The sequence below is a fragment of the Scatophagus argus genome, chromosome 18 (genome assembly GCF_020382885.2).
Source record: "Scatophagus argus isolate fScaArg1 chromosome 18, fScaArg1.pri, whole genome shotgun sequence".
Taxonomy (NCBI): Eukaryota; Metazoa; Chordata; class Actinopteri; family Scatophagidae; genus Scatophagus; species Scatophagus argus.
In genome coordinates, this window is record NC_058510.1 from 25,001 (window position 1) to 48,384 (window position 23,384).

At 42.3% G+C, this 23,384-nt stretch overlaps 1 protein-coding gene across 1 annotated transcript in view; it reads left to right on the forward strand.

Annotated features, from left to right (window-relative positions):
* The window catches only part of lama1 (laminin, alpha 1), a 31,305-nt gene that overhangs the window by 460 nt on the left and 7,461 nt on the right, over window positions 1–23,384 (forward strand). The window contains exons 2-44 of the mRNA XM_046371154.1: window positions 2,651–2,821; window positions 3,977–4,089; window positions 4,828–4,879; window positions 5,553–5,743; window positions 5,889–6,068; window positions 6,753–6,842; window positions 6,935–7,052; window positions 7,178–7,356; window positions 7,477–7,570; window positions 7,910–8,067; window positions 8,341–8,481; window positions 8,916–9,074; window positions 9,187–9,288; window positions 9,427–9,641; window positions 11,426–11,537; window positions 11,640–11,750; window positions 12,210–12,337; window positions 12,737–12,823; window positions 12,903–13,114; window positions 14,062–14,168; window positions 14,282–14,462; window positions 14,548–14,684; window positions 14,768–15,001; window positions 15,315–15,458; window positions 15,705–15,884; window positions 16,058–16,243; window positions 16,366–16,493; window positions 16,686–16,815; window positions 17,210–17,350; window positions 17,462–17,580; window positions 17,655–17,744; window positions 17,951–18,144; window positions 18,246–18,388; window positions 18,613–18,708; window positions 19,901–20,012; window positions 20,153–20,309; window positions 20,392–20,602; window positions 21,629–21,745; window positions 21,844–22,007; window positions 22,088–22,226; window positions 22,332–22,434; window positions 22,909–23,025; window positions 23,152–23,334. Coding sequence (XP_046227110.1) covers window positions 2,651–2,821; window positions 3,977–4,089; window positions 4,828–4,879; window positions 5,553–5,743; window positions 5,889–6,068; window positions 6,753–6,842; window positions 6,935–7,052; window positions 7,178–7,356; window positions 7,477–7,570; window positions 7,910–8,067; window positions 8,341–8,481; window positions 8,916–9,074; window positions 9,187–9,288; window positions 9,427–9,641; window positions 11,426–11,537; window positions 11,640–11,750; window positions 12,210–12,337; window positions 12,737–12,823; window positions 12,903–13,114; window positions 14,062–14,168; window positions 14,282–14,462; window positions 14,548–14,684; window positions 14,768–15,001; window positions 15,315–15,458; window positions 15,705–15,884; window positions 16,058–16,243; window positions 16,366–16,493; window positions 16,686–16,815; window positions 17,210–17,350; window positions 17,462–17,580; window positions 17,655–17,744; window positions 17,951–18,144; window positions 18,246–18,388; window positions 18,613–18,708; window positions 19,901–20,012; window positions 20,153–20,309; window positions 20,392–20,602; window positions 21,629–21,745; window positions 21,844–22,007; window positions 22,088–22,226; window positions 22,332–22,434; window positions 22,909–23,025; window positions 23,152–23,334 — 6,126 coding nt within the window. The remainder of the gene's footprint in view (window positions 1–2,650; window positions 2,822–3,976; window positions 4,090–4,827; window positions 4,880–5,552; window positions 5,744–5,888; window positions 6,069–6,752; window positions 6,843–6,934; window positions 7,053–7,177; window positions 7,357–7,476; window positions 7,571–7,909; window positions 8,068–8,340; window positions 8,482–8,915; window positions 9,075–9,186; window positions 9,289–9,426; window positions 9,642–11,425; window positions 11,538–11,639; window positions 11,751–12,209; window positions 12,338–12,736; window positions 12,824–12,902; window positions 13,115–14,061; window positions 14,169–14,281; window positions 14,463–14,547; window positions 14,685–14,767; window positions 15,002–15,314; window positions 15,459–15,704; window positions 15,885–16,057; window positions 16,244–16,365; window positions 16,494–16,685; window positions 16,816–17,209; window positions 17,351–17,461; window positions 17,581–17,654; window positions 17,745–17,950; window positions 18,145–18,245; window positions 18,389–18,612; window positions 18,709–19,900; window positions 20,013–20,152; window positions 20,310–20,391; window positions 20,603–21,628; window positions 21,746–21,843; window positions 22,008–22,087; window positions 22,227–22,331; window positions 22,435–22,908; window positions 23,026–23,151; window positions 23,335–23,384) is intronic.

A 23,384-nucleotide genomic window follows, 5' to 3' on the forward strand; every position in this document is an offset into this window, starting at 1 on the left:
TTCTCAGACAAACTTAATCAAAAAGTGAATAATCTGTTCATTTTCATTTGACGTTTTTACTTCTAAAACTGTTGAATTTTTTTCATAATTTAAGGTTTTGTTTCTGTATTTATTAATATTTCAAAATGTTTAAATATTAACAGCTCACAGTACAGTTTTTCAGAGATCTGAAGTTTGAACTTCAGTGTTTAAAGATTTCTACTTTACATTTGCATGTTTTAATTTATCTGTTTTCTGCCTGACTTTACCGTTTCAACTCAGAGCTCAACCATGAAGTTTCTCTCGTATTAAATTAAGACAGTTCAGTGATTTCAGTTGACACAATTGAGTCTGAATTCTTGATTTTCATAATTATAGTCTGTCGGCTGTCTGCTAGGTCTGATTCTCTGAGTTTAAACACTTTGAGTCTTCATACTTTAGTGATGGTTACTAATTATAAAGAACTAAATTTCAAATAAAACAAGAGTTAGGGTTACTGTTTGTCCTCTTCGACAGTGTTGAAGTGACATCCTATTAATGTGATGTCTTTGTGTAGTTTCACTAATACACACAGCACCGCAGTTTGTGGTGAATCCTTGACACGCAGCTCCAGACGGACACAATGATCCAGGATTTATCTGTTTAGTCTGTTTTTCTTCAGCATTCACTGGGGTTTACATTGGGACCTTTCAAACCTTCTGTTTGCTTTCAAACTGTAAACTGTGTGCTTTTACTACAGTAGCTGTTTTTACTGCATTAAAACACATTTCAGCATGTACAACCTATTGAGTTGAGCAGTTTGATGATTATTGGAGAGAAATGATGAATACAACAACTAAAAAAGAAATTAGTTTAGCAGTGTGTGTTTGGGTGTGTTTGCTGATAATCATATTGATGAGGCTGAGACAAGCAGACTGTATGTCCTGCTGGGAAACAATCCCTGTGTGAGTGTTTGTGTGTGTGTGATAATTAGTGTTAACAATTCCACTCCACCCTCTTCCTCTCTCTTCCCCTCCAAAACCAAAAACCCTAAAACCCCCTCACCCACATTAACACCCCCCACTGGCCAACAGACCTCTTGTGTGTGTGTGTGTGTGTGTGTGTGTGTGTGTGTTGGTGGGGGATGGGTCAGAGGTCAGTCTGAACATCAACACAGTGATTTAACACATTCCAACACACAGACTGAAGTGTGAATAGCAGCAGCCTCATTCACTGCAGTTTTATCATGAAATCAGTCACACTCATCAGTTCTGACTTTGGATCAGTTTTATCTAGAGTGAGTCCTGTACTGAAAACAGATTAAATCATCTTAATGATTAAAATGTGTGTGTGTAAGAGAGACGACTGTAGTTTTCAGTTCGTTACAGATTCAGATGTAATTTTCCTACAATGAAGTCATAGATGTTCTGCAATTTTCTGTTTGAGCATTTGAAAAATGTATGACAGACATGAAGTGGGTTTGGGTTAAGTTTGCTCATTAATTGCATTTGTTGTGAAAGATAAGTGAATGTTCAGGTCACCAAAGTTCCGATCTAAGAACTGGGTCATGAAAAAGACTTTGGTGACTTATATGTTAGCTGCTAAGACAAAGTAGGACAAATTCATGTGTATTCATGTTGCTCGGGTGTCCCTGTGTGGACACGTCTCCATTGAAATGCCTGGACAACATGGACACGTAAAAAGCTTCTCAAAGAAAATTGTTTTAACATGTTTTGACATCTTTCATGTAGGTGAAGACTGGAGGTCTGTGTTTTCCCACAACAAACCCCACAGTGTATGTGTGTTTGTGTGTGTATTTGTGTGTGTCTGAGGCCACCCACTTGTTATCACACCTCAACAGCTGATCACACACAACAGTAATTAACATTTGTGTGTGTTTTCCCTTGTCTTTTTACAGAGGTTTCTGTAAACAGTGAAACTTTCAGATCTTTGGTCAGAGTTCTGATTTATCATCATTATCTCTGTCTTCAAATTGAAAAACTGTCCTGGTGTTCAACATTTAGTAATGAAAGTGAATGAATTATGTCAAACTGTTGCAGAGTTATTGTGAGAGCTTCATGTGTTGAAATTGAGCAAACAGACACAACAGGCAGATTCCCCTTTGTTTAAAGAACATTAAAAAAAATTTTTGGTTTTCAAGTCAGATTTTTTAAAAAAGAAAAAAATAATGTATAACATACCTTGTTCTAAACACTAAACAACTTTTTTAAGGAGCTTTAACTGTTGAAAAGCTCCTGTTCTTAACCAGACAAATAAAATATGTCAGGTCAAACTGTTTTATGTATTTGATCCTGTACATTTTCTAAACTGTGTCTGACACTGATTGGATGAGTGATGAAACAGTTTGACCTTTAACCTATGAAAGAAACACCAACATGTGTCAACATGATGTGTCACTCTAGCAACAACAACAAAACAGTTTGATATTATAATGTTATAATGTGAATCAGTTTATTGGTTTTCATTTTCTGGTTCTTGTACTTTCCAGACATGCTATACTTCTATACACACGGTTTTACTTTCATTCATGTTTTACTTGTATTTCAACATGACTCCATCTCGATGAGGCATTTAAAAGTCTAATGTGTAGGATTTAAGTGACATCTCGTGAAGTTACAGATTGCACCCAGCTGAACACCCCTCATCTCTAATTGCTTATCCTGTGTTTCAGGTCTGTTCCCAGCCATCCTGAATTTGGCCAGTAATGCAGTGATCAGCAGTAATGCCACATGTGGTGATCCAGAACCTGAAGTTTACTGTAAACTGGTTGAACACGTTCCAGGACGGCGTATCAAAAACCCACACTGTCTGAAATGTGACGCCAACTCTGTCCTGTCCAAAGGTACAAAATCAGAACCACAGAGTCCACTTTGAACTGCAATCTGGATTTTTTTTGTTTCTTGCTTTGATGTTTCTTGCTGTTTCTTAATGTTTCAAATATCTTGTTCAGATCTAAATAACTTTCATTTCAATTCAATTCGGTTCAATTCAATTTTTATTTAAACTCACTTTACAGGTGTGTAAACAACAAAAAAAGAGAATCAGGTCCCAGCGCAAAGCCCCACAATGAGTAAGCATTTGGCGACAGTGGTGGGGAAAAACTTCCTTGTAATAGGCAAAAACCTCCAGCAGAACCAGACTCAGTGTAGATGGCCTTCTGCTGCGACCGGCTGGGAGGGAAAGGAGAGACAGGAAGATGGAGAGAGAAAGGAGAGGGAGAGAGGAGACACAGGGAGGTTACAGAGAACAATGCAGAGCAGGAGCAGCAGGATCCAGGCAGGGCCATGTTAACATAATAATAATGTTAACATAACATATTAGTCCACCTCTCAGTTCTGTCTGGTTCCTGTGAGTGGCTCTCAGCTCTAACTCCTTTGATTCCTACCTAAAATCTCAAAAACTTTTCACAGCTTGGTTTCATGTCTGAAAAGGTTCAGTAGTTTACTGTAGTTTGTATCAAGCAAACAGAAAAAACAGCACATTAATCCACAGCTGGTGCTCAAGTTGAGGGTCAGGGCTGATAATTGTTCAAGTGTTCATTTTTCTGATTAGTTTGGTTTTAATTAGTGATTTGTGTTATAAAAAGGGGCTGAAACATCATGAGTGACAGTTGAGCGCTGCTCCTGATTGGCTCAGATGGGTGTATGGGCGAGAACTCAATACTGTGGCTCCACCTCCTGATCACTACTGCACAGACTCTGGCTCCAGATGAGATCACCAGAACAAGATGGCAGCACTCATATCAGGAGGATTTTTTTTCATTTTGCACAGTGTGAGGAAGTGGAGAGGCATCAGCATCCATCATTTATTTCGATGGGCGAGCCATTCACTGTTTGAGTCTGAGCATGATGACTTACATTCAATAGATTAATAATCATTCGTTATCAGTGTTCATCTTCATGATCCTCAGACATTCAATACCCTCCTGAACATGACAGTACTGCAGTAGGTAGTACTAGCATTACTAACGGGTTTGTTGTTTGTGTTTGTTGTTTAGAACGTCATCCAATCACAAACGCTATTGATGGGACAAATCAGTGGTGGCAAAGTCCAAGTATCAAGAACGGACGACAGTTTCACTGGATTACCATTACACTTGACCTCAAACAGGTATCTCACACATCTCTCTGCAGGTGTTTTATGTATCGGATCTTTTCAAGCTAAAGAAAAATTTTTCTAAATGTGTGGGGGCTGTGTGTCTTTGTGTGTGTACGTGTGATCAGCAGGATCAAACATTTCTCTGTTCTCTGTTGTGACATGCTAAATTAGATCTGTTCAGGGAAAACCAAACTATCTGTGACTCATTTTATTAGCTAAGTCACAAAAGATGTTGATGAGGATGATGAACCTGATTTCCTTCATGCTCATTGGCAGCACCAACCCAACTTTTGCCCATGAGCTAGCCCTTGGCGACTGCGGCAAGAAAAAACTGAAATAAACCTCGGCATAATCCTCAGAGCAGACCCCGGCTCTAGGTGGGCAGCGACCTGCGCATTAGGGTGAACATAAAGCAGTGAATGTGCTTCATTAGTACAAGTGTGTGTGTGTGTGTGTGTGTATTGGTTGGGGGAGGGGGAGTCTGAAAATTTCTCAATTTGTTTCTTCTTGGAGAAAGCTGACGTGTTGTCCATGAGTCCATCTGGGTTTGTTTCTCCATACTAAAGTATTATTATATGAGCAGAACACATGCAGAGATGTGATTACATAAAAAAACAGGAGGTTTGGGTTGGTTCTCAAAGTGACCACAGCTCAGGAAACCATGTCTGATTATAGTGTAACCTGAGTTCTCTGAGTGATCAGGTAACCACTGTGCAGGTAAATGTTCTGACTATTTGTCTTTCTCCTCAGATTTTTCAAGTTGCCTACATCATTATCAAGGCAGCTAACTCTCCTCGTCCAGGTGAGACCTGTCTGTCTGTCTGTCTGCTGTCTGTTTGTCTATCTACTCTCTGTGCTAGGTTTTGGTTTCAAAGAGGACTCCAAAAAGCAGACAAAAGACTCAGGTCAATGGTTAAATAAGATCTTTAGTGAATACATCAAGAAAATTGTACAAAACACACAACAGATATAGTTCACAGGGAATAAAACAGGCAAGAACCAGGTAGCAGGTAAGTGCAAGAGTCTTAAGGAGAGGTCCATAATAAAGAATCCACAACATCAAGGCAAACTGCAAAGGCTGGGGAATTTCAGGTCCAACAGAGCTGAGCACGGCAAAATGGAAAATGAAGGTGAACCTGAACAAGGAAAACACAATTAGTTTCCTCAGAACAAACAACAAGAAATATCAAAAAGATGAGCCTAACAAAATACCACAGGAATTGATGGTATAATCTGGTGAGGGATAGCTGGTATTAAATTAAATTAAATATCCACAAGTTGTGTTGAGTAATTGGAGGCAGATGAGGAACAGGTGTGCAGGTAGGTGACTGATTGAATACAGGAGTGGCACCACCCAGCTCTGCTCCAGATTGGACAAGGGCACAAATAAACCAGTCAGATGAATCACAAAAGACAAGAAATGAAAAGACACAAAAAATACCAGCGACTTGATCACTTGTCTGTCTCTCTGTCAGGTAACTGGATCCTGGAGCGCTCTCTGGATGGGGTCACCTTTGATCCCTGGCAGTTTTATGCGATCAGTGACTCGGAGTGTTTGTCACGTTACAACATCACACCAAGACTTGGACCTCCAACCTACAAAAGCGACACGGAGGTCATTTGTACGTCTTACTACTCCAGACTCAACCCCCTGGAACATGGAGAGGTGAGACATGGTGTCAGTCTGTAGCCTGTAGCCTGCCTTACTGTCTGTATGTATGTATGCCTCTATTTGACTTGTTCCTCTGTGCCTGTCTCTCTCTCTCTCTCTGGATGGTCTCTTTCCGTCTCCATGTGTCTGTCTCTCACAGATACACACTTCTCTGATTAATGGCCGCCCCGGAGCCGATGATTTGACCTCTGACCTCCTGAACTTCACATCAGCTCGTTACATCAGACTGAGGCTTCAGCGAATCAGAACACTCAATGCCGACCTGATGACACTGAGCGCCCGTGACCCCCGAGACATTGACCCTATCGTCACCAGGAGGGTAAGACAGGCTTCAAGAGACACAGGCAGTCATTAATGTTTTAGTTATAGAGGAGCTGTGTTCACATGACCAACATGGTGTTCCTGTCAGTGCTGAATAAGAGAGTTCTGTCACTGTTCTACATTTACATTGAAATATACATCACTGTTAGCATTAATATTTTTTGGTGCTTTCGCAGCCTTAATTACAATGATTCTGATGTTATCTAAAGTTAAGACATAAACAGGCAAACCAAGTGAATATCAGTGATTTTAAGTCAAGAGAGAATTTTGATCAGTTATGGAAACAGCACAGTCAACTGCAGACGACTGGTAGTGATAGCATAACGTATCTGGTGATAAAGTAAACTGGTTACATTGAGTACCATTATTGACTGAAGTCATGAGGAGTTAGCTTATGTGTGAAAATGTTGAAAAACTGCAGTCATTTCATCATCTTGCCAGTGCATGTGCTGGATGCTGAAATAAATGATATTTTCTGATTGTTGCTTGGCTCGCAACTCATGAAGCTTCAATTTCAAGAGATCTGTGGAAGAATCTGTCATATTAAACGCCACCGCTACCCATTTGAACTTTTTAATATTGTTTAATATTAGTTAATAAATGGGTCACTATTTAAGATATATTTATTGAGATGAGTCATTGATTTTCTGTTTCATCATGCTATCAATATTTCATTTCCCAGTATTATTACTCCATAAAAGACATCTCAGTGGGTGGAATGTGTATCTGTTATGGCCACGCCCAGAGCTGCCCACTGGATCCTGTTACTAAGGTAACAACACACAGCTGTACACCTGTTCACCTGTTGACCTGTACAGTGTTCTGACAGGTGGTGAACATATTTCTGTGTGTGTGTGTCAACAGAAGCTGCAGTGTGTGTGTGAACATAACACCTGTGGAGAGAGCTGTAATGAGTGTTGCCCCGGTTACCACCAGCAGCCATGGCTACCAGGAACCATCTCGGAGGGAAACACCTGTGAAAGTAAGACACACAGAGTGAACAGAAAACACCTCAGAAAACTGACTCGTGAGACTCTTCTATTTATTTTTGGTTCACGGCAACTGTCAGTCCCTTACCTGTCAGTCTCTCACCTCTCTGTCTCTTAGAGTGCAACTGTCACAACAAAGCACTCGATTGTTTCTACAATCAGACTGTCGCCGAACTCTTCTTGAGTTTAAACACCCGTGGCCTTCGTCAGGGAGGCGGAGTCTGCATCAACTGTCAACAAAACACGGCCGGAATCAATTGTGAGACATGCGCTGCTGGGTACTATAGACCTGCTGAGGTACTGACAGATACTGCAAATGATAGTACAAAACTGATGTACTGACAATTACTGCAAAAGATACCACAAAACTGCTGAGGTACTGACAAATACTGTATGTGTTTGTGTGTGTGTGTGTAGGTTTCTCCATACTCAGACTCTCCTTGCATTGAGTGCAACTGTGATCTGAGAGGATCAGAGTCTTCAGTTTGCACCACAGACGACACACAACCAGGTCAGTATTGTTGTTGTTATTATTTGGGATCTTCAGCAGTGATATTGGATGTAAGGCTTGTCATCTGTGAGATATTCCACTAGATTGCTGTAATAGTGGAAATCGAATATCAAACCTCACTCTAAGCAACATTTATTCTGTCAGCAGTGACTTCTGTTCCTACCTATGAGCAGTTTTTTGAACTGTTTCTGTTTGCAGCAACTGGTCGTCGTCCCGTAGTGGACAGTGTTGAAACAAAATCCCACCGCAATCATTCCTCATCCATTACTGATTAGCAGTAGTACAGATTTACTGTTGCTGTAACTATGTGTTACTGTTGTGCATGTTGTGTGTGTCCAGGTGTGTCTGCAGGTCAGTGTGTGTGTAAGGAAGGTTTTGCAGGTCGGCGATGTGATCGTTGTGCGTTTGGATTTAGAGATTTTCCTCAGTGTATCCGATGTGAGTGTAAACTGTCTGGCAGCATCAACACAGACCCCTGCGGTCCCTGCATCTGCAAGGTAAGGCAGAGTCTTCACATCCTCATACTGCACATTCTGAACCAGGCTTACCTGAGCAGGGCCATCAGTCTGTTGTATGAACAAATTTTATTGGATAAAGAGCATCTCATGGAGATATGTTTTTAAAAGCTTTCATTTACATCACAACTGGTTAAAGTCTGTGGTTTTATCGTGCAGTTCTTATCAATCTGAAAGTTGACCCTGCCTCTGCCCTTAACTCACCTTTGAAGCCTCACTTGGTCTCTGATATATCATTTGTTCCCCTCTTTTTAGATGAATGTGATGGGAGCTCACTGTGATCTGTGTAAACCAGGTTTCTACAACCTTCAGGAGAGTCATCCTCTTGGCTGCACCGACTGCTTCTGTTTTGGTGTGTCCGATGTCTGCGAGAGCTCCACCTGGTCCCCAGCTCAGGTAATACAGACACACCTGAACTCGGGTAACAGAGAATCAGAATCAGAATTGTCTTTATTGCCATGTAAGTGAAGAGGTTTCACATTACTAGGAATTTGTCTTGATGATTGGTGCATACATAGAATGTAAGAAGAACACGTAACATATAATAATAGAATAAAATAAAATAGAATAAGGTAAAAACAAAATAAAATAAGACAAGTAAAATAAATATGGTTCTGGAGGTAGTACAAAAGTGAGGTAGTACAGAGTGGAAGTAGTGCACGTAGGTGAGGTAAACAGTGCAAATGGTCAGCAAGTGGATCATGAAATGAGCATAGATCAGTGTCTGTACTGAAGTAGCTAAAGTACAGATATTTTAAACAGCTGGTGTTCAACAGAGCAGCATATCATTTTATTTCTGTGATCAATAAGTTCAAATGATCATTTTTTAGGTGTTTCATAGAGATGCTTGGCTCTACCCCTCTACATCTCTCCACACAACTCCTGTCTTCCATGGCAACGACCTCCCCATCCCTAGTAACACATCCTCTGGTTACACCCATCAACAAGTGCTGTTGTGGGAGGCGGCCAACAGTTTCCTTGGCAACAAGGTCAGCGTCCATATCAATACTTGGTCATTATACCATCACTCACAAGATAAAGACGAACCTGTCTTTCCGAATGATTGTCTGTCTGACTGTCTCTCTCCCTGTCTGTCCCTAGTTGGTGTCTTATGGAGGTTTCCTGAACTATTCAGTGGTATATGATGTCCCATTGGACAATGAATACCATTCACTCACCACGCACACTGACATCATTCTTGAGGTAAAAAAAAAAAAAAAACATAACATATGTAGTATGTATGTATATATGAAGAGTTTCTATTAAGTTTTGTTTAATGTTTAGTAAAATTCAGATTAGACTTAACACAATAAAATAAAATAATCTTTTTCTTATCTCCAGGGAAATGGTCACATTGTTCGTCTTTCACCTCCCCTCCTCCTCTTCCTCTCTCCGCTGGCCGAGAGCTCAGTTGCCATGGTGATGGTTGAGAGTCAATTCCTGGATGATCAGACAGGCATTCATATTACCCGTGATGACCTGCTGTCAGTTCTTGCTGATGTGACATCACTAAGAATCCAAGTTCACCTGAACAGCTCCGCAGATGGGCCAATACGGTGAGAATGAAGTAATCTTATTACATTGAAAGAAAGCAGTTATTCATTACTGTGTTTGGGAAGAGCACTTTCTTCACTCTGTGGAGAGGTCAGAACAGGAAGACTTGACCATTTCTCTGCCAGAGTTAAACTGGGAACTGAGGAAGCTAAACTGCTCTGCTAGGTCTAGACCAGACTCTTAAAATTTTGTAATACAGAAAACCCTCCATGAGCATGCACTTGGCGACAGTGGAGAGGGAAAACTGCCTTTTAGAAGGCAAAAACTTCAGAGCAGACTCCAGCTCAATGTGGGTGGCCAGACTGAGAGAGAGACATGGGGGGGGGGGGGTGAGAAAAGGAGCTCCCAAGCAGAGATGCGTATTATTGCTGCTGCAATAATACCAGAAGTATTGAAACTGTAGATGATGATAATGATGAAGAATACAGAAGGTAATATGTGATTATGAAACTGAGAGATGAGAAAGCACAAGGAGTCCAGGGAAGAAGTTGAGTTAGTAACATGAATTAATGGGAAATAATGTGTGCAGAAGGAGAGTTAGAGGAAGAGAGAGAAGCTCAGTGCATTATGGGAGATCCCCGGCAGTTTAAGTCTATAGCAGCACAACTAGGGGCCGGCCTAAGCCGGCCCTAACTATAAGCTTTATCAAACAGGAAAGTTTTTAGTCTACTCTTGAACGCAAAGAGGGTGTCCGCCTCCCGGACGGAAACCGAAAGGTGGTTCCACAGTAGAGGAGCCTGATGACTACAGTCTCTGTTTCCCGATCTACTTTTGAAGACTCTGGGAACCACAAGTAACTCTGCATCTTAGGAACGTAAAGCTCTGGTGGGATAATAGGGGACTATCAGCTCATTAAGATATGATGGTGCCTGGCCGATCAGGGCTTATAGAGGAAGAATTTTAAACTGTATCCTGAATTTTACAGGCAGCCGATGTAGAGAATCCAGCAGAAATATGATCTCTAATGCTGGTTCTTGTGAGTATTCGTGCAGAAGCATTCTGGATTAGCTGGAGAGTGGACAATATAGTGTATACAGCGATAGGCAGTAGGCTAACTATATTAACAGTGAGGTAGAGGAACTAGTGCAACACTCAGTACGTAGTACTCAGTTAGGATAGGGTGGTGTAGTGGAGTGTGGTGTAGGGTGAGGGTGTTAGTGGGGGGCTGAGTTCAGTAAGGAGACAGCCCTGGGGAAGAAGCTGTTGCTCAGCCTGCTGGTCCTGGTCTTGAGGCTACTGGAGCGCCTGCCAGATGGCAAGAGTGCAAACAGACCACGAGCAGGGTGGGAGGAGTCCTTGAGGATGCTGCGAGCTCGACGCAGACAGCGTTTCCTCTGGATGTCTTCAAGGGCTGGAAGTGGAGTCCCTGTGATGCGCAGGATACTTTCAATTGCACAGCGGTAAAAGTTCACCAGAATGGCTGAAGACAGATGGTGTTTCTTCAGTGTCCTCAGGAAAAAGAGGCGCTGATGAGCCTTCTTCACAAGGCTGGAGGTGTTGGTGGTCCAGGTCAGGTCCTCTGAGATGTAGGTCCCCAGGAACTTGAAGTTGGAGACATGTTCAACCGTCATCCCGTTGATGTGTATGGGGGCATGCGTGCCTCCTCTCTCCCTGAAGTCCACAATGAGCTCCTTTGTCCTGCTGGTGTTAAGGAGCAGGTTGTTGTCTGCGCACCATGTGGCCAGGTGCTGTACCTCCTCCCTGTAGGCTGTCTCATCGTCGTTGCTGATGAGAAAAAAAAATTCACTGTAGATGAGACTAATATCGTTGTCTGTTTGTCTCTCAGTCTCAATTCAGTGTCACTGGACTTCGCTGACTCTGGCTCAGTTTTTGGTGTTCCAGCAGTTGCCGTGGAGGCCTGTGAATGTCCATGGGGTTACAGTGGCACTTCCTGCGAGGTTAGCCTTTTATATATTATGTCACTGTTAGTACTGTTAAATACTGAAAATAATATCAACCTGTGTGTGTGTGTGTTCCTGTGTGTATTTTGTGTGTTTTAGACATGTCTTCCAGGTTTCTACAGGGTGGGAGGAGTTTTGTTTGGAGGAAACTGTATGCAGTGTGAATGCAATGACCACGCTACTGAATGCGACATCAGTGGTGTTTGTTTGGTGAGTTTGATCAAACACACAATCACAAAATTACCAATAAAAGACCACAAGAGCAACTAATTAAAAGATGGGCAGTGTTTTGAGTATTTTGTAGTCAATATTTTTGAAGGCATTAAAAATAAGATTTAACTTTAAAAAAAAATACAGAGCTTATATTTGTGCATTTGAAATAATTAAAATACATTGGAGTATAATTTTTATTTAATTGCTTTCTTAGCTCATTGTTTGCATTGTGGGAGGTTGTGCTTCTCTTTCTTCTACTATTTTGTACTCTATCACCATCTGTTGTTATGTATGTTTTGCAGTGGTTTCTTGTGAAGTTATAGATCCTAGAAGATGACTTACTCCAACACACTTATATTTATTGCTCTTCTAGTTAGTATTGTTCAGGAATTATGTTTTCTCTGGAGGTGATGTTAGTAAAGACCACTTACTGACCACTGTTTTTCTGTCTCTCAGGGTTGTACTCATAATACCACTGGTCCACACTGTGATCAGTGTCTCCCTGGTTTTTATGGTGACGCCACAGAGGGGACAGCAGACGACTGTCAGATGTGTCCATGTCCTCTTATGGAGCCATCCAACAGGTTAAAACTTAATAACTTTAGTATTATAAAGAATTGAGTTTATGATTCTCAAAGTTCAAGGTCCATCTGTTTGGCATTGTATGACACTCGTGTGTCATTGTATACTTCTGTATTTGTTGTCCTATGGTAGCAGATACTTCTGTATCTGTTTTATCTTTTAGGCTCTGCAAACACTTAGCCATAATGATATCACTGATGTTCTTGTTGGTTTTAATCACCTCTTGTAGAGCCTTGATGTCTTGGGCCATACCAAATGTCATGACATCTGTTGAACCAATTTAACTATCTTAAGATGATTTCAGTTATTTCTTAGCTTTCTTTTTGCCATTTGTCCTCTAATTAAAAAAGAAAAAAAAACTTTATATGTATATAGTATATTTAACATTGCATTTGTTTCAGTTTCAGTCCCACCTGTGTGTTGGAGCCATCTGGCCAGGTGTCATGTGACCAGTGTCAGGACGGGTACACAGGAACCAACTGTGAGAGGTGAGGACAAAAGCAACCGAGTGATACACCTATCTGATGCAGTGAGTCGGCTGTGACACCTGTCTGACTGTGTTTTCAGGTGTGCCAGTGGTTTCTATGGTAACCCACAAGCAGTGGGCGGGGCCTGTGTCCGCTGTGAGTGTCACGGTAACGTGAACGTTAGTGAGGCGGGGCACTGTGACATCACCACCGGGGAGTGTCTGCATTGTCTTGGCAATACTGCTGGGAGACACTGTGAGGTCTGTAAGGCTGGCTACTATGGAGACGCCATGCACGCCAAGGACTGTCGAGGTGAGAAACAGCACACATGCACACACACAGACACACACACACAGAGGGGAAAATATTCTAATGGTTTCTACTAAAAAGTTCAACTGGTTCAGGAATTTGTCTAGAAACAAAAGTGTGTTGAAACACACACACCCACACAGTCTTGTATTTATAGCAGCAAGAATGTTGATCTTTTCAAATCCAGATTAGATTTGACCCCTGAACTCTTTGTTCTGCTGTCACGTGACTGTGCAAGAGTCAAATCAGCATGCATTAAAGCATAAATTATAAAGAAGTATAAAAATATTGAATATATTTAAAAATTAAAACAGTAATAGAATAAAAAATTAAAACTATCTCGCATGCTCCGCCTGTTTAAGGTGCTGTGCAAAGGGTGATGGACATCGTTCATTATGGACCTGAGTTTGTTCAGAGTCCTCTCCTCTGCCACAGACATTAGAAACTCCAGCTCTGCCCCCCTGCAGAACCAGCCATCCTCACCAATTTGTCCAGCCAGGGCATCCTTCTTCGTAGTGCTCCTTCCCCAGCACAGAAGAAGATGCTAATAATTAATAATTGTGATCTCTCTTTTTATTGAATATTATGATTAATCTGATGAAAGGTCACCAGTCATCAAGCATTATTTTCTGATCAGTCATCAGATAATCCATAAATATAAATCAAGTAACAGCTCATTGATCCACCAGCAAGGTCATAAAAAATTATGTTAAAATTAAAGGTCACCAAAGGTTCTTCTTCTAAATTCAGGACATAAACATTTTGATTTTTTTTTTAAGTTAATGTAATATAATGTTGTCATCTCATTATCTATGATTGCAACATGATTTTGATTCCTGTCATTAATATGTAAACTCATATTTAGTTTATTTATTTGTTTATTCATTTATTTGTTTTAAACTGTGAGGGATGCACACTCACTCTGATGGCTCTCTCGTCTTTTCATTTAGAGTGCGGCTGTGATGCCAGCGGTGCCCTTTCCAGTGTGTGTGATGTCACAACAGGTCAGTGTGTGTGCAAAGAGAATGTGACAGGACAGACCTGTGACCGCTGCCATGTAAGTGTCAGATAAAAGATCCATATTTTTTCTAATTTCATTTTAATTTTTGTTGGTGTTATGTTTACAAAGTGCACTCCAGCCATCATTTCACTTTTTCATTTATTTTGCAGTCAGGATTCTTCGGGCTTCAGGGTGGTCAGGGCTGTCAGGCCTGCAGGTGCAACAAATCAGGATCTGTCTCTGAGTCATGTGATGAGGAGGGGAAATGCCAGTGTTTGGAGGGTGTGGCTGGAGACAAATGTGACCGCTGTGGTCGTGGTTATTATGGTTTCTATAGCGGTGGCTGCACAGGTAGTTACACAGAGAAGGTAACACGCCGGACTGGCCACTGATTGGTCGTCTCTCTCAATGCTGATTGTCTGTGATCTCCTCCCAGCATGCACCTGTGATCACACTGGAGGAAACTGTGACCCTGAGAATGGAGAGTGTATTTGCCCTGCCAACACAAAGGGAGACACCTGCAACAGGTGTGAAACAGGCTACTGGGATCATGACCCCACAACTGGCTGCAAGGTACATAGATACACACAAATACACACAAGTACACACTGACATACAGTACATATGCATACTCTAACATCCTGGTTCATCTTCAGCCATGCAGCTGCAGCACAGAAGGAAGTTCCACCCTTCAGTGTGATCTGACCAACGGGCAGTGTCCATGCAAAGAAGGGTTCTCTGGCAAGTCATGTGACCAGTGTGCCCCTGGTTACTATGGTTACCCAGCATGCTTGGCATGTGGCTGCGATATGGCGGGAACAGACGATAAGTTCTGCAACAAAACGCTGCAAGTGTGTGACTGTCAACACACTGGAGAGTGTGTTTGCAAGGTAATTTAACCTGTGTGTTTGTGTGTGTGTGTGTGCATGTTTGTGTGTGTGTGTGAGCGTGCATTTGGGTTCTTAGTCTTGCTATGTAGTGAGAACCAGAACAAACCTTTAACCAGAATAAGACAAGATAGGCCTTTATTAGTCCCGCAGTTGGGAAATTTTGGGGTATTGAGGGCATTTTGGACTGGTCCTCACAACAGTGCTTTTGGTTTTCGGTGTGTTCAAAAGACTCCATCTGTAAATGGCATCATGCATGATCTCAAAAGGTCCTTACGAGTGCATTTATGTAAATACATCAATCTGTGTTTTCAAGGCGGGTGTGTCAGGTCGCCGCTGTGAGGAGTGTATCTCTGGTTGGTTTGCTCTGTCAGCTGAAAATTCAGATGGCTGCTCTCAGTGTTTCTGCTCAGGACTAAGCACAGACTGTGAAGAGCAGGGAGGACTCTACAGAGTACCTGTGAGTACATGTACACATGTATACTACATATACATACAATGCTCATCAGAGCAGCTGTTAGTCAGGATGAAAGCAACACTTCAGATGATATCATCACAGACAGGAACTACTTTTTGTTGTGTACATAATGCCAGAAGCTGATTTGTAGAAATGTTTAAATTTGATCATTTTAACCAAAGTCAAATTAATTATATTTTATTCCATTTACACATATAACATTGTCCTCCCCTCTATCTCCGTCCACAGATAACCCTGCGTCCCTCTCCTGCTCTCTTGTCAGTCGTCAGTCAGTCTAACCTGCAGGGTGTAGTATCTGGAGTCTACCAGCAGGGTGGAGACATGCTGCTGGATACCAGACAGCTCGACTGCAGCAAGCTGGCCGGCCCCCTCTACTGGAGACTAACTCCCCAGTTTGAAGGCCAACAGGTACCCCTGACTTAACCCTCGACCTCCTCCTTAGTCTCAAATTCTTTCAGTAAAGCTTTGTCTTAATCCCATTTGTTGACTTGTGCTTCATGTGGAGATGTCATATCTGTAAGAGTTTTTTTGTTAACTACAGCGTCTGTGGTGTATGTTATATGGTGTATTTTACTGTGTAGCTTCTGGCATATGGTGGCCTGCTGTCTTACGCCATCACCTTCTATGCTGAGGACAGCTCAGGGCTCTCCAATCAGGAGCCTCAAGTCATGATGAGGGGCGGTACCCTGAAGAAGCTGGTGATACACACTGATGTCGTTGCTCCTAGCAATGGCATCCGGACACAGCATGACATCAGCATGACAGAGGTACAGCTGCTGGGAATCATGGGAAAAGACAGCTGCGTTCCCTGAAGTGTTTGGATCACTTACAATAGTGTGTGTGTGTGTGTGTGTGTGTGTATGCGTGTGCGTGCATGTGTGTCTTGCAGCACAAGTGGAAGTACTTTAACTCAGTGTCAGAAAAGTCAGTGAGCCGTGCCGACTTCATGTCGGTCCTCAGTAACATCGAATACATGATCATCAAGGCTTCGTACGGGACCAGACTACAGCAGAGCAGGTTCATATACAGCATACACATATCATACAAGTACAAGCACACACATACAGTATGTGTTTTCTGTCAGCAGAACATCAGAGGAAGTGACGGGTCATGTGATTCAGCCCCACAGTTTGCTGTGCCAGGCTGATGCACCTGTGACATCAGCAGACACGTTGATGTTATTCCTGGTCTGTATTTTTTTTCATCCAGGATCTCTAACATCACCATGGATACGGCAGTGGAGGTGGAGTTAGATGAGGGGTCAGGGGTCAGAGGAGGTGTTGCCAGATCGATTGAATCCTGCATCTGTCCACCTGGATACACTGGACTGTCCTGTCAGGTACCTTCATCCCCATGTTAACAGCTGAAACCTCAGAAAGCAGTACAGGATCTGGTTATGCTGGTTAGTCATAAACATCACTGATCAATCAAAGTGATCAATCAGCAGATCAGTTGAACACAGTTTGTGCTCATCTGGTAACTGAACTGAATTGAATTACTGGAGTAACCTGTCTCTGTCTCTCACTTGTCTCTCTGTCTCTGACCTGTCTCTCTGTCTTTGGCTTTTCTTTCTGTCTCTGACCTGTCTCTCTGTCTCTTACATGTCTCTGATCTGTCTCTCTGACGTGTCTTTCTGTATCTGACCTGGTTCTCTGTCTCCTACCTGTCTCTGATCTGTCTTTGACTTGTCTCTGTCTCTGACCTGTCTCTCTCTCTCACCTGTCTATCTGCAGGAGTGTGCTGCAGGTTTTTTCCGTGAGCCTTTGTCTGAATTGTCGTCTCAGAGTCTGAAGTTGCTGTTTGATCGTCCATGTGTTCGATGTCGCTGCAACAACCACACTGAGAGGTGCGATCCAGAGACTGGAGAATGTCAGGTAAGACACGCTAACACACGCTAAAACACGCATGCTTTTGTAGACACATTTTAAACTGGCAGAACAAAAGAGTGGGAGTCTGTAATGCTGTGTCTCTTGTTTTTCATTCAGGGCTGCCAGCATCACACTAAAGGGCATAGCTGCGAGCTTTGTGCTCCAGGGTTTTATGGGACTGTCAGGGGCTCCACTAGTGACTGCTCGCTATGTGCTTGCCCCCTACGGGACAACAGGTAACACCTGTTACAGGTTTTCATTTTCACTTCTGTATTTTACTTCATTTTATTGACATGAATTTTGGGTGTAGTTTCAGTCCCACCTGTGTGTCAGAGGGAGCGCTTGGTGATTTCCGCTGCACTGCCTGTCAGACAGGATACGAGGGGAGATACTGTGAGAGGTATAAGTCATTATGTGCAGAGTAGAAACAGATTTAAATGATTTGCTGTGCACGTCAGGTGTTTTCATTATATTATATTCATAGTTACTTTTGTTTTGAAATTCTGACTTCAGTGTAACATCAGAGGAAGTGCAGTGAAGCAGCTGTGGCCTCTAGTGGACATTTTCAGGAACTGACATCACACTGACTATGCTGTTGTCCTGCAGGTGTTCTGTTGGTTACTATGGTAACCCCTCATTGCCAGGAGGAGCGTGTTTGCAGTGCAACTGCAGTCAGTGGGGCTCGGTGCAGCAGTTGTGTGACATGCTAAGTGGACAGTGCAAGTGTAAGGCTGGGGTCAAAGGTCGGTCATGTGACCAGTGTGATGAGAGGCATGTCCTGCAGGGAGGAGAGTGTGTGTGTGAGTAACAACAACACACACACACTTACACAAACACACTCACACATGTTTTGTGTTACCAATACTGACATGTGTCTTTGTTTTTGTCTTTTTGCCTCAAGCATGTGATGATGACTGCACCGGCGTTCTGTTGGATGACTTGGAAAAAACGCACAACCACTTCCTGTCTGTCAACCTGAGTGGCTTTGCCATGGCACCATACCGTCAGCTTGTGTTGCTGGAGAAACAGACCAGAGACATCCAGGTAAACACATGCAGCACATGGCCTGATTATGTGTGATGCTGCCCCCTGGTGGTGCGGAGGTAAAATCTGTCCTAAGCTGTGAGTCAATTCGTCTTCACTCAAAGCTTCCACCTGCTCACGTTTAAAACATGTTTATGTGTGTATTGAAAGAAGGAAGCTTGATTTAAAAAAAAAAAATGCGTAACCATATGAAGTAACTTGTTGTCTGCTGTGTATCCATCCAGGTATTTTCAGAAAACAGCTCTGTTGTTCTTCACCTGTCCAGAGTAGAAGACAAGCTCAGTCATTTGACCTTTGACCTCAGTGCTGTGCTGCAGCAGGTATCCACAGTTCACTCTGTTAAAGGCTCATTACAGTCCTTTCTAATGCTCAGCTGACTTTAAACACTCACCACTGACCCAGGTTTAATGATGTTTTTCAGTTCATTTTAGGAAGTTAACAAATTATTATATAGAAAAGGGTTAAATGTTTTAGTGTACAAGTTGAAAACATGTGTATATAAAAACACATCTTTAAGCATCATTTAAATATATTTAACAAATAGTGTCATCAGTAAACATGGATTATAATATACTGACTGATTACATAACATAAGGACAGAAAATGCTACTTACCCAACAGTGCCAGCCTAATGAAGGCTGAGGCCTCCTTCAGTACTCTGCTGGCATACTCTTCATCTGTGCTGGCCCACAGTATGATGGCCTGGCATGTTTTTGTGGCCTAGTACTCCTCAACCACAGATGTTACAGGTGGCTGTAGCTTGTTCCATGTGCTGCACAGACTAATGGAGCAGAAACCTCCCAGGGCACCCAGTCTTCTCCTCAGATGGAGGTTTTAGGTTTAGGTTTTGTCTTCCTCTCCAGCTTAATTGAGATGGGTACCTCATAAATAAGAGGACTGGGAAGCACCTCCATGTTGGTATGCCCAGACCTGATAACTGTTCGGTGAGCTGCTCTTCTCCAGAGATGTCTTCCAAGTTTCTGCTTTAGTGCGCATCTCCTTAACAACCTTCCTATCCTTGAGGTTCTCCCTACACCCCTTCCCCAAGCTCAAAACATTGGGATGTTGTCCTCACTGATCTTGAAGCAAACCAGATTCTGGACATGCCCCATTTTCAGTATCAGACTTTTAAATTTGTCAGTTCGAGCTCCAACCTTGCCTGATTGGTGAGCTTGAGCAAGTCCTCCAAAATCCATTTCACTTCAGGAACTAATTTCACTGCGATGGTCCTAATGGGCGTTTGTTAGATTCTCCTTTCCACAACTGCATTCTAAATGATGCAAGGAGGTTTGGGCCCTACACACCGAGGAGTGTTGATACATTTAGTACCGTTTTCTTCCTTAGGGATGAAGTGGACCCCCTACAATCAACCAAATACTTTAAATAAATTAAATACACTCATAAAAGGCACAGCAGACAGTTTTGTATCTTTAACGTTTCGTTAAAATTGTAGAGGATTGTGGGAGTGACTTTAAAAGATATCATATTTTTTCCTGTCTCCTGACTGGTTAGGTCACACATCTGTCTAATGACCTTGAAAAAGTGGGAGTGTCCACCAAAGGTAGCCTTTCACAGGCTGCATCACTACTCAAGAACATCAGCATCCTTCAGGACAGCATCCAGGGTAAACAATATCAACAATTTTATCCTGAGCAACAGCAACATCCTTAATGCATTATCAGTGACCTCATCACCAGCAGAAAGTGACTGTTCTGTAATTAAAATGAGATGATGTGAAACATTTGTGAATTCTGATTACTTCAGTGCTTCAGAGGGAGGCAGGACGCCTCAACCAGACCACAGAGGAACAGCTCAGTTCAGCCAGTCAGACTCATCTACTGGAGGAGGTGGAGTCCATGTTGGAAACCATCAGAGCTGTCAACTTACTGGCCGCCAATGCCACAGTCAGTCAGGAGCACAGGTGTGTTTCATGTGTTTAATAAATATGTTATTTTTACTTTTTAAGAATTGTGTTTAATTGATCTCCCTCTGTCTTCCTGCAGTCTCGCAGAGTCTCTCATCCACTCCTTGCAGATGTACTTCCTGTCCAGCAGCTTGGCAGTTGATGACAGGGTCCGCCTCTTGTCTGCCTCCCTGACTGCTGGCATGGAAACGCTGCAACATGCAAAATCACAGCTGGGTGATGCTGCACAACAAAATTCACAGACACACACACTTCTGGATGCCACACACACTCTGCTGCACCAGTACAAGGTAAGCAAAATCAGTAAAACTGAGTTACAGTTAAATTTCAGTCATCCTGATTATTTGCACGTTTATTTTATGTGCCGACAGGAGCGTGAAAACGCAAGAAAAGGGATTCAAGGATTCAAGGAGCTTTATTGTCATATCAGAAACATGAGGTGGAACGAAATTAGTTTCCCCGGTCCTGGTGTAAGCCCAATTACAAAATACAAAACAAAATACCTAATGCAAATAAATATAAACAACATAAATATATGTTGTTTATAATATAAATATAAAAAAAGCAATCAGAATAAAGATATAAAAGATATAAACATCAGAATAAAGCTATCTAAACAGTACTGCGGTATTGTGCAAATGACAGAGTAGTGCAAATGGCAGTAGTGCAATGAAATGAGTAGTTCAAGAGTTCTGTGCAAATGGCACAGATATATATAAAGATAAAATATATCAAATTCTCAGATTGGTCACAAATTTACAAGAAAAAAATCCACATGGGTCTCTGAACGTCTCTTTAAAGCCTGAACACTTCTTATAAGATGGTGATTGTGGGCTAAAGTGATGAGTTTGTCTGCTGCAGAGTATACAGCAAGTGATTTCATCTATGGTCTGATGACACTGTCAGAAAACTGGTGATGGTGTAAATTCGAAAGTCAACATTTTTATTTTACCACCAAGTGGACTCTCAGTCCTCCCATTCTTTTTTAACACTGAAACTTCAAAGTGTTAAAGTAAAAGTGAATGTGACAAATGAAAAAGAAAATCTAATAGAAGGAAGTCTGTTCAACTAAATCAATTCAAATATTAAACATTCTTTGGTGTTTGATAGTGTTCATAAAAAGGAAGTTATGTGAAAAGTCATTTACTAAAGTACTTCTAACAGGTCAGAAGTGTTCTCTAAAATGTCCAGCCTGTTTTTGTTCCAAATGAAACCATAGTTTTAACATTTTACATGTGAGCTGAAATGATGTTTTGATTTACTCTTTGTTAGCCTAAAATAATTTGTTTTTTCCTCCCTGTCTGTGTGTCTGTCAGTCTGTCCATCAGAACCTGAGTGCTGACTGTTTGGTGGTGGACAGAGTGATGGAGGACAGTCAGGTGGTGCTGGATGACACCGTCAGCCTTACAGAGGAGTTAACGAACACCACCGGAGTAAGACAAGCACTCCACACTGACACCACTGATGATGATGAAGGTGAAATTAGTCAGCTCTTTATACTGACTTCACCCCACATGTCCCACCTGTGCAGCAGGTGGAGGTGTTCAGCGGCCAGTTGGATCAGTGGCGCCCCCTGCTGAGGAAACAAGTGGATGGTTTGGTTGTTGGGCTGAAGATGACAGACGCTTTAGAAAATGTTTACCATGCAGAAAACCATGCCCACCTGCTGCAGAGCTATGCCCACTCCCTGCACAGGTAATTGTGTGTGTGTGTGTGTGTGTGTGTTGGGGGGGGGTTCACTGAAACGTAACTTTGACTATTCATTCCTCTCTCAGCTCTCTGTCATCAGTGTGCAACATGTCACATAATGGCAGCCGATTGGTTCAGCTCAATGATGACATCACAGAGCAAGTTGACTCTGCCCAGCAGCTCGCTTCCATAGCCCACATCTCAGCCTCCCTCGCTCTCAACATGGTAAGTGTGTGTTCAGACACACACTGTGTGGCCCATTCAAAGAAAAGATGACATTTTTCACGCAGGTCTAATGTGTGTCTTTGTGTGTGTGCCTGTGTGTTTCAGACCATCCAATCAGAGCAGCCGCTGTCAGAGGAGGGCAGAACCAAAATGAACATCAGCTCTTCTGTTTTAAAAGAAAGTCGACAAATCAATGAAACAGCTGAAGGTTTGTGTGTCTGTTTTTATTTGTTTTCAATTCCCTCATAAAAAAACAGAGATAATTTAGGATGAGTCCTGCTCTGCTGAGCAGAGATTTCGTAGTGTGTGCAGAAATCATAAAAACTTGGAAATTAAAGTGTGTGTGTTAAATATATGTAAAATGTTTCCTCTTGTCTGAGGTGTACACGTGGTGAATAAATGATCATGTCCACAAGATATGACATAAACGTGACTCTTCGTTTGTGTGGAAATTTTCTTCACATTAATACATGAAACTAACAAAAACATCTGGTCTCCATAACATTCTCTATCATTTGACCTTTTGCAGAAGCTCCTCTAAAGTCGTCTAGTTACAACGTTCCCTTCTTCTGTAGTGTTTAATGGCACAGACTGGAGAATTGGCTCTACTTTCTGTTTATTCCAGTCTTTAGACAGTCTGTCAGTCTGTCTCACTGTCCACCTGTCTTTCTCTGACTGCTAGACCTGCAGCTGAATGTGTTCATGGTAACCAGCCGACTCAGAATGGTCAGACAGAGCGTCCATAACTTCAGCCACCTCCTCCATCAGCCAGTCAAAGAGCTGCAGAAACTTTTTAATGGTGAGATGGTTGTTTCAGGCTCCACCTCCTCCAGCCTTACTGCCCTGATATATGAACATATTCATATGTATATTTATATATATGTGTATTGACATGTCAATGCATTTCCGTGGTTTTTTATATCAGGTTCGTCTGCGGTGTTGCAGCAGGCTCAGCTGCAGGCTGCAGCAGCTCGTTCCAGCTTGCAGGGAGCGCTGCAGCAGCTGCACAGACTCCAACAGCAGCTGCAGGATTCTTCTTCTGTGCTGGAAAATATCAACAGCACAGTGAAGGGGACCAACCAGCTGGTGGCCCACACACACACTGCAGGTTGGTCAACAACTCTAACTTATAAACAGCTGCACACCGATTTTTTGAGT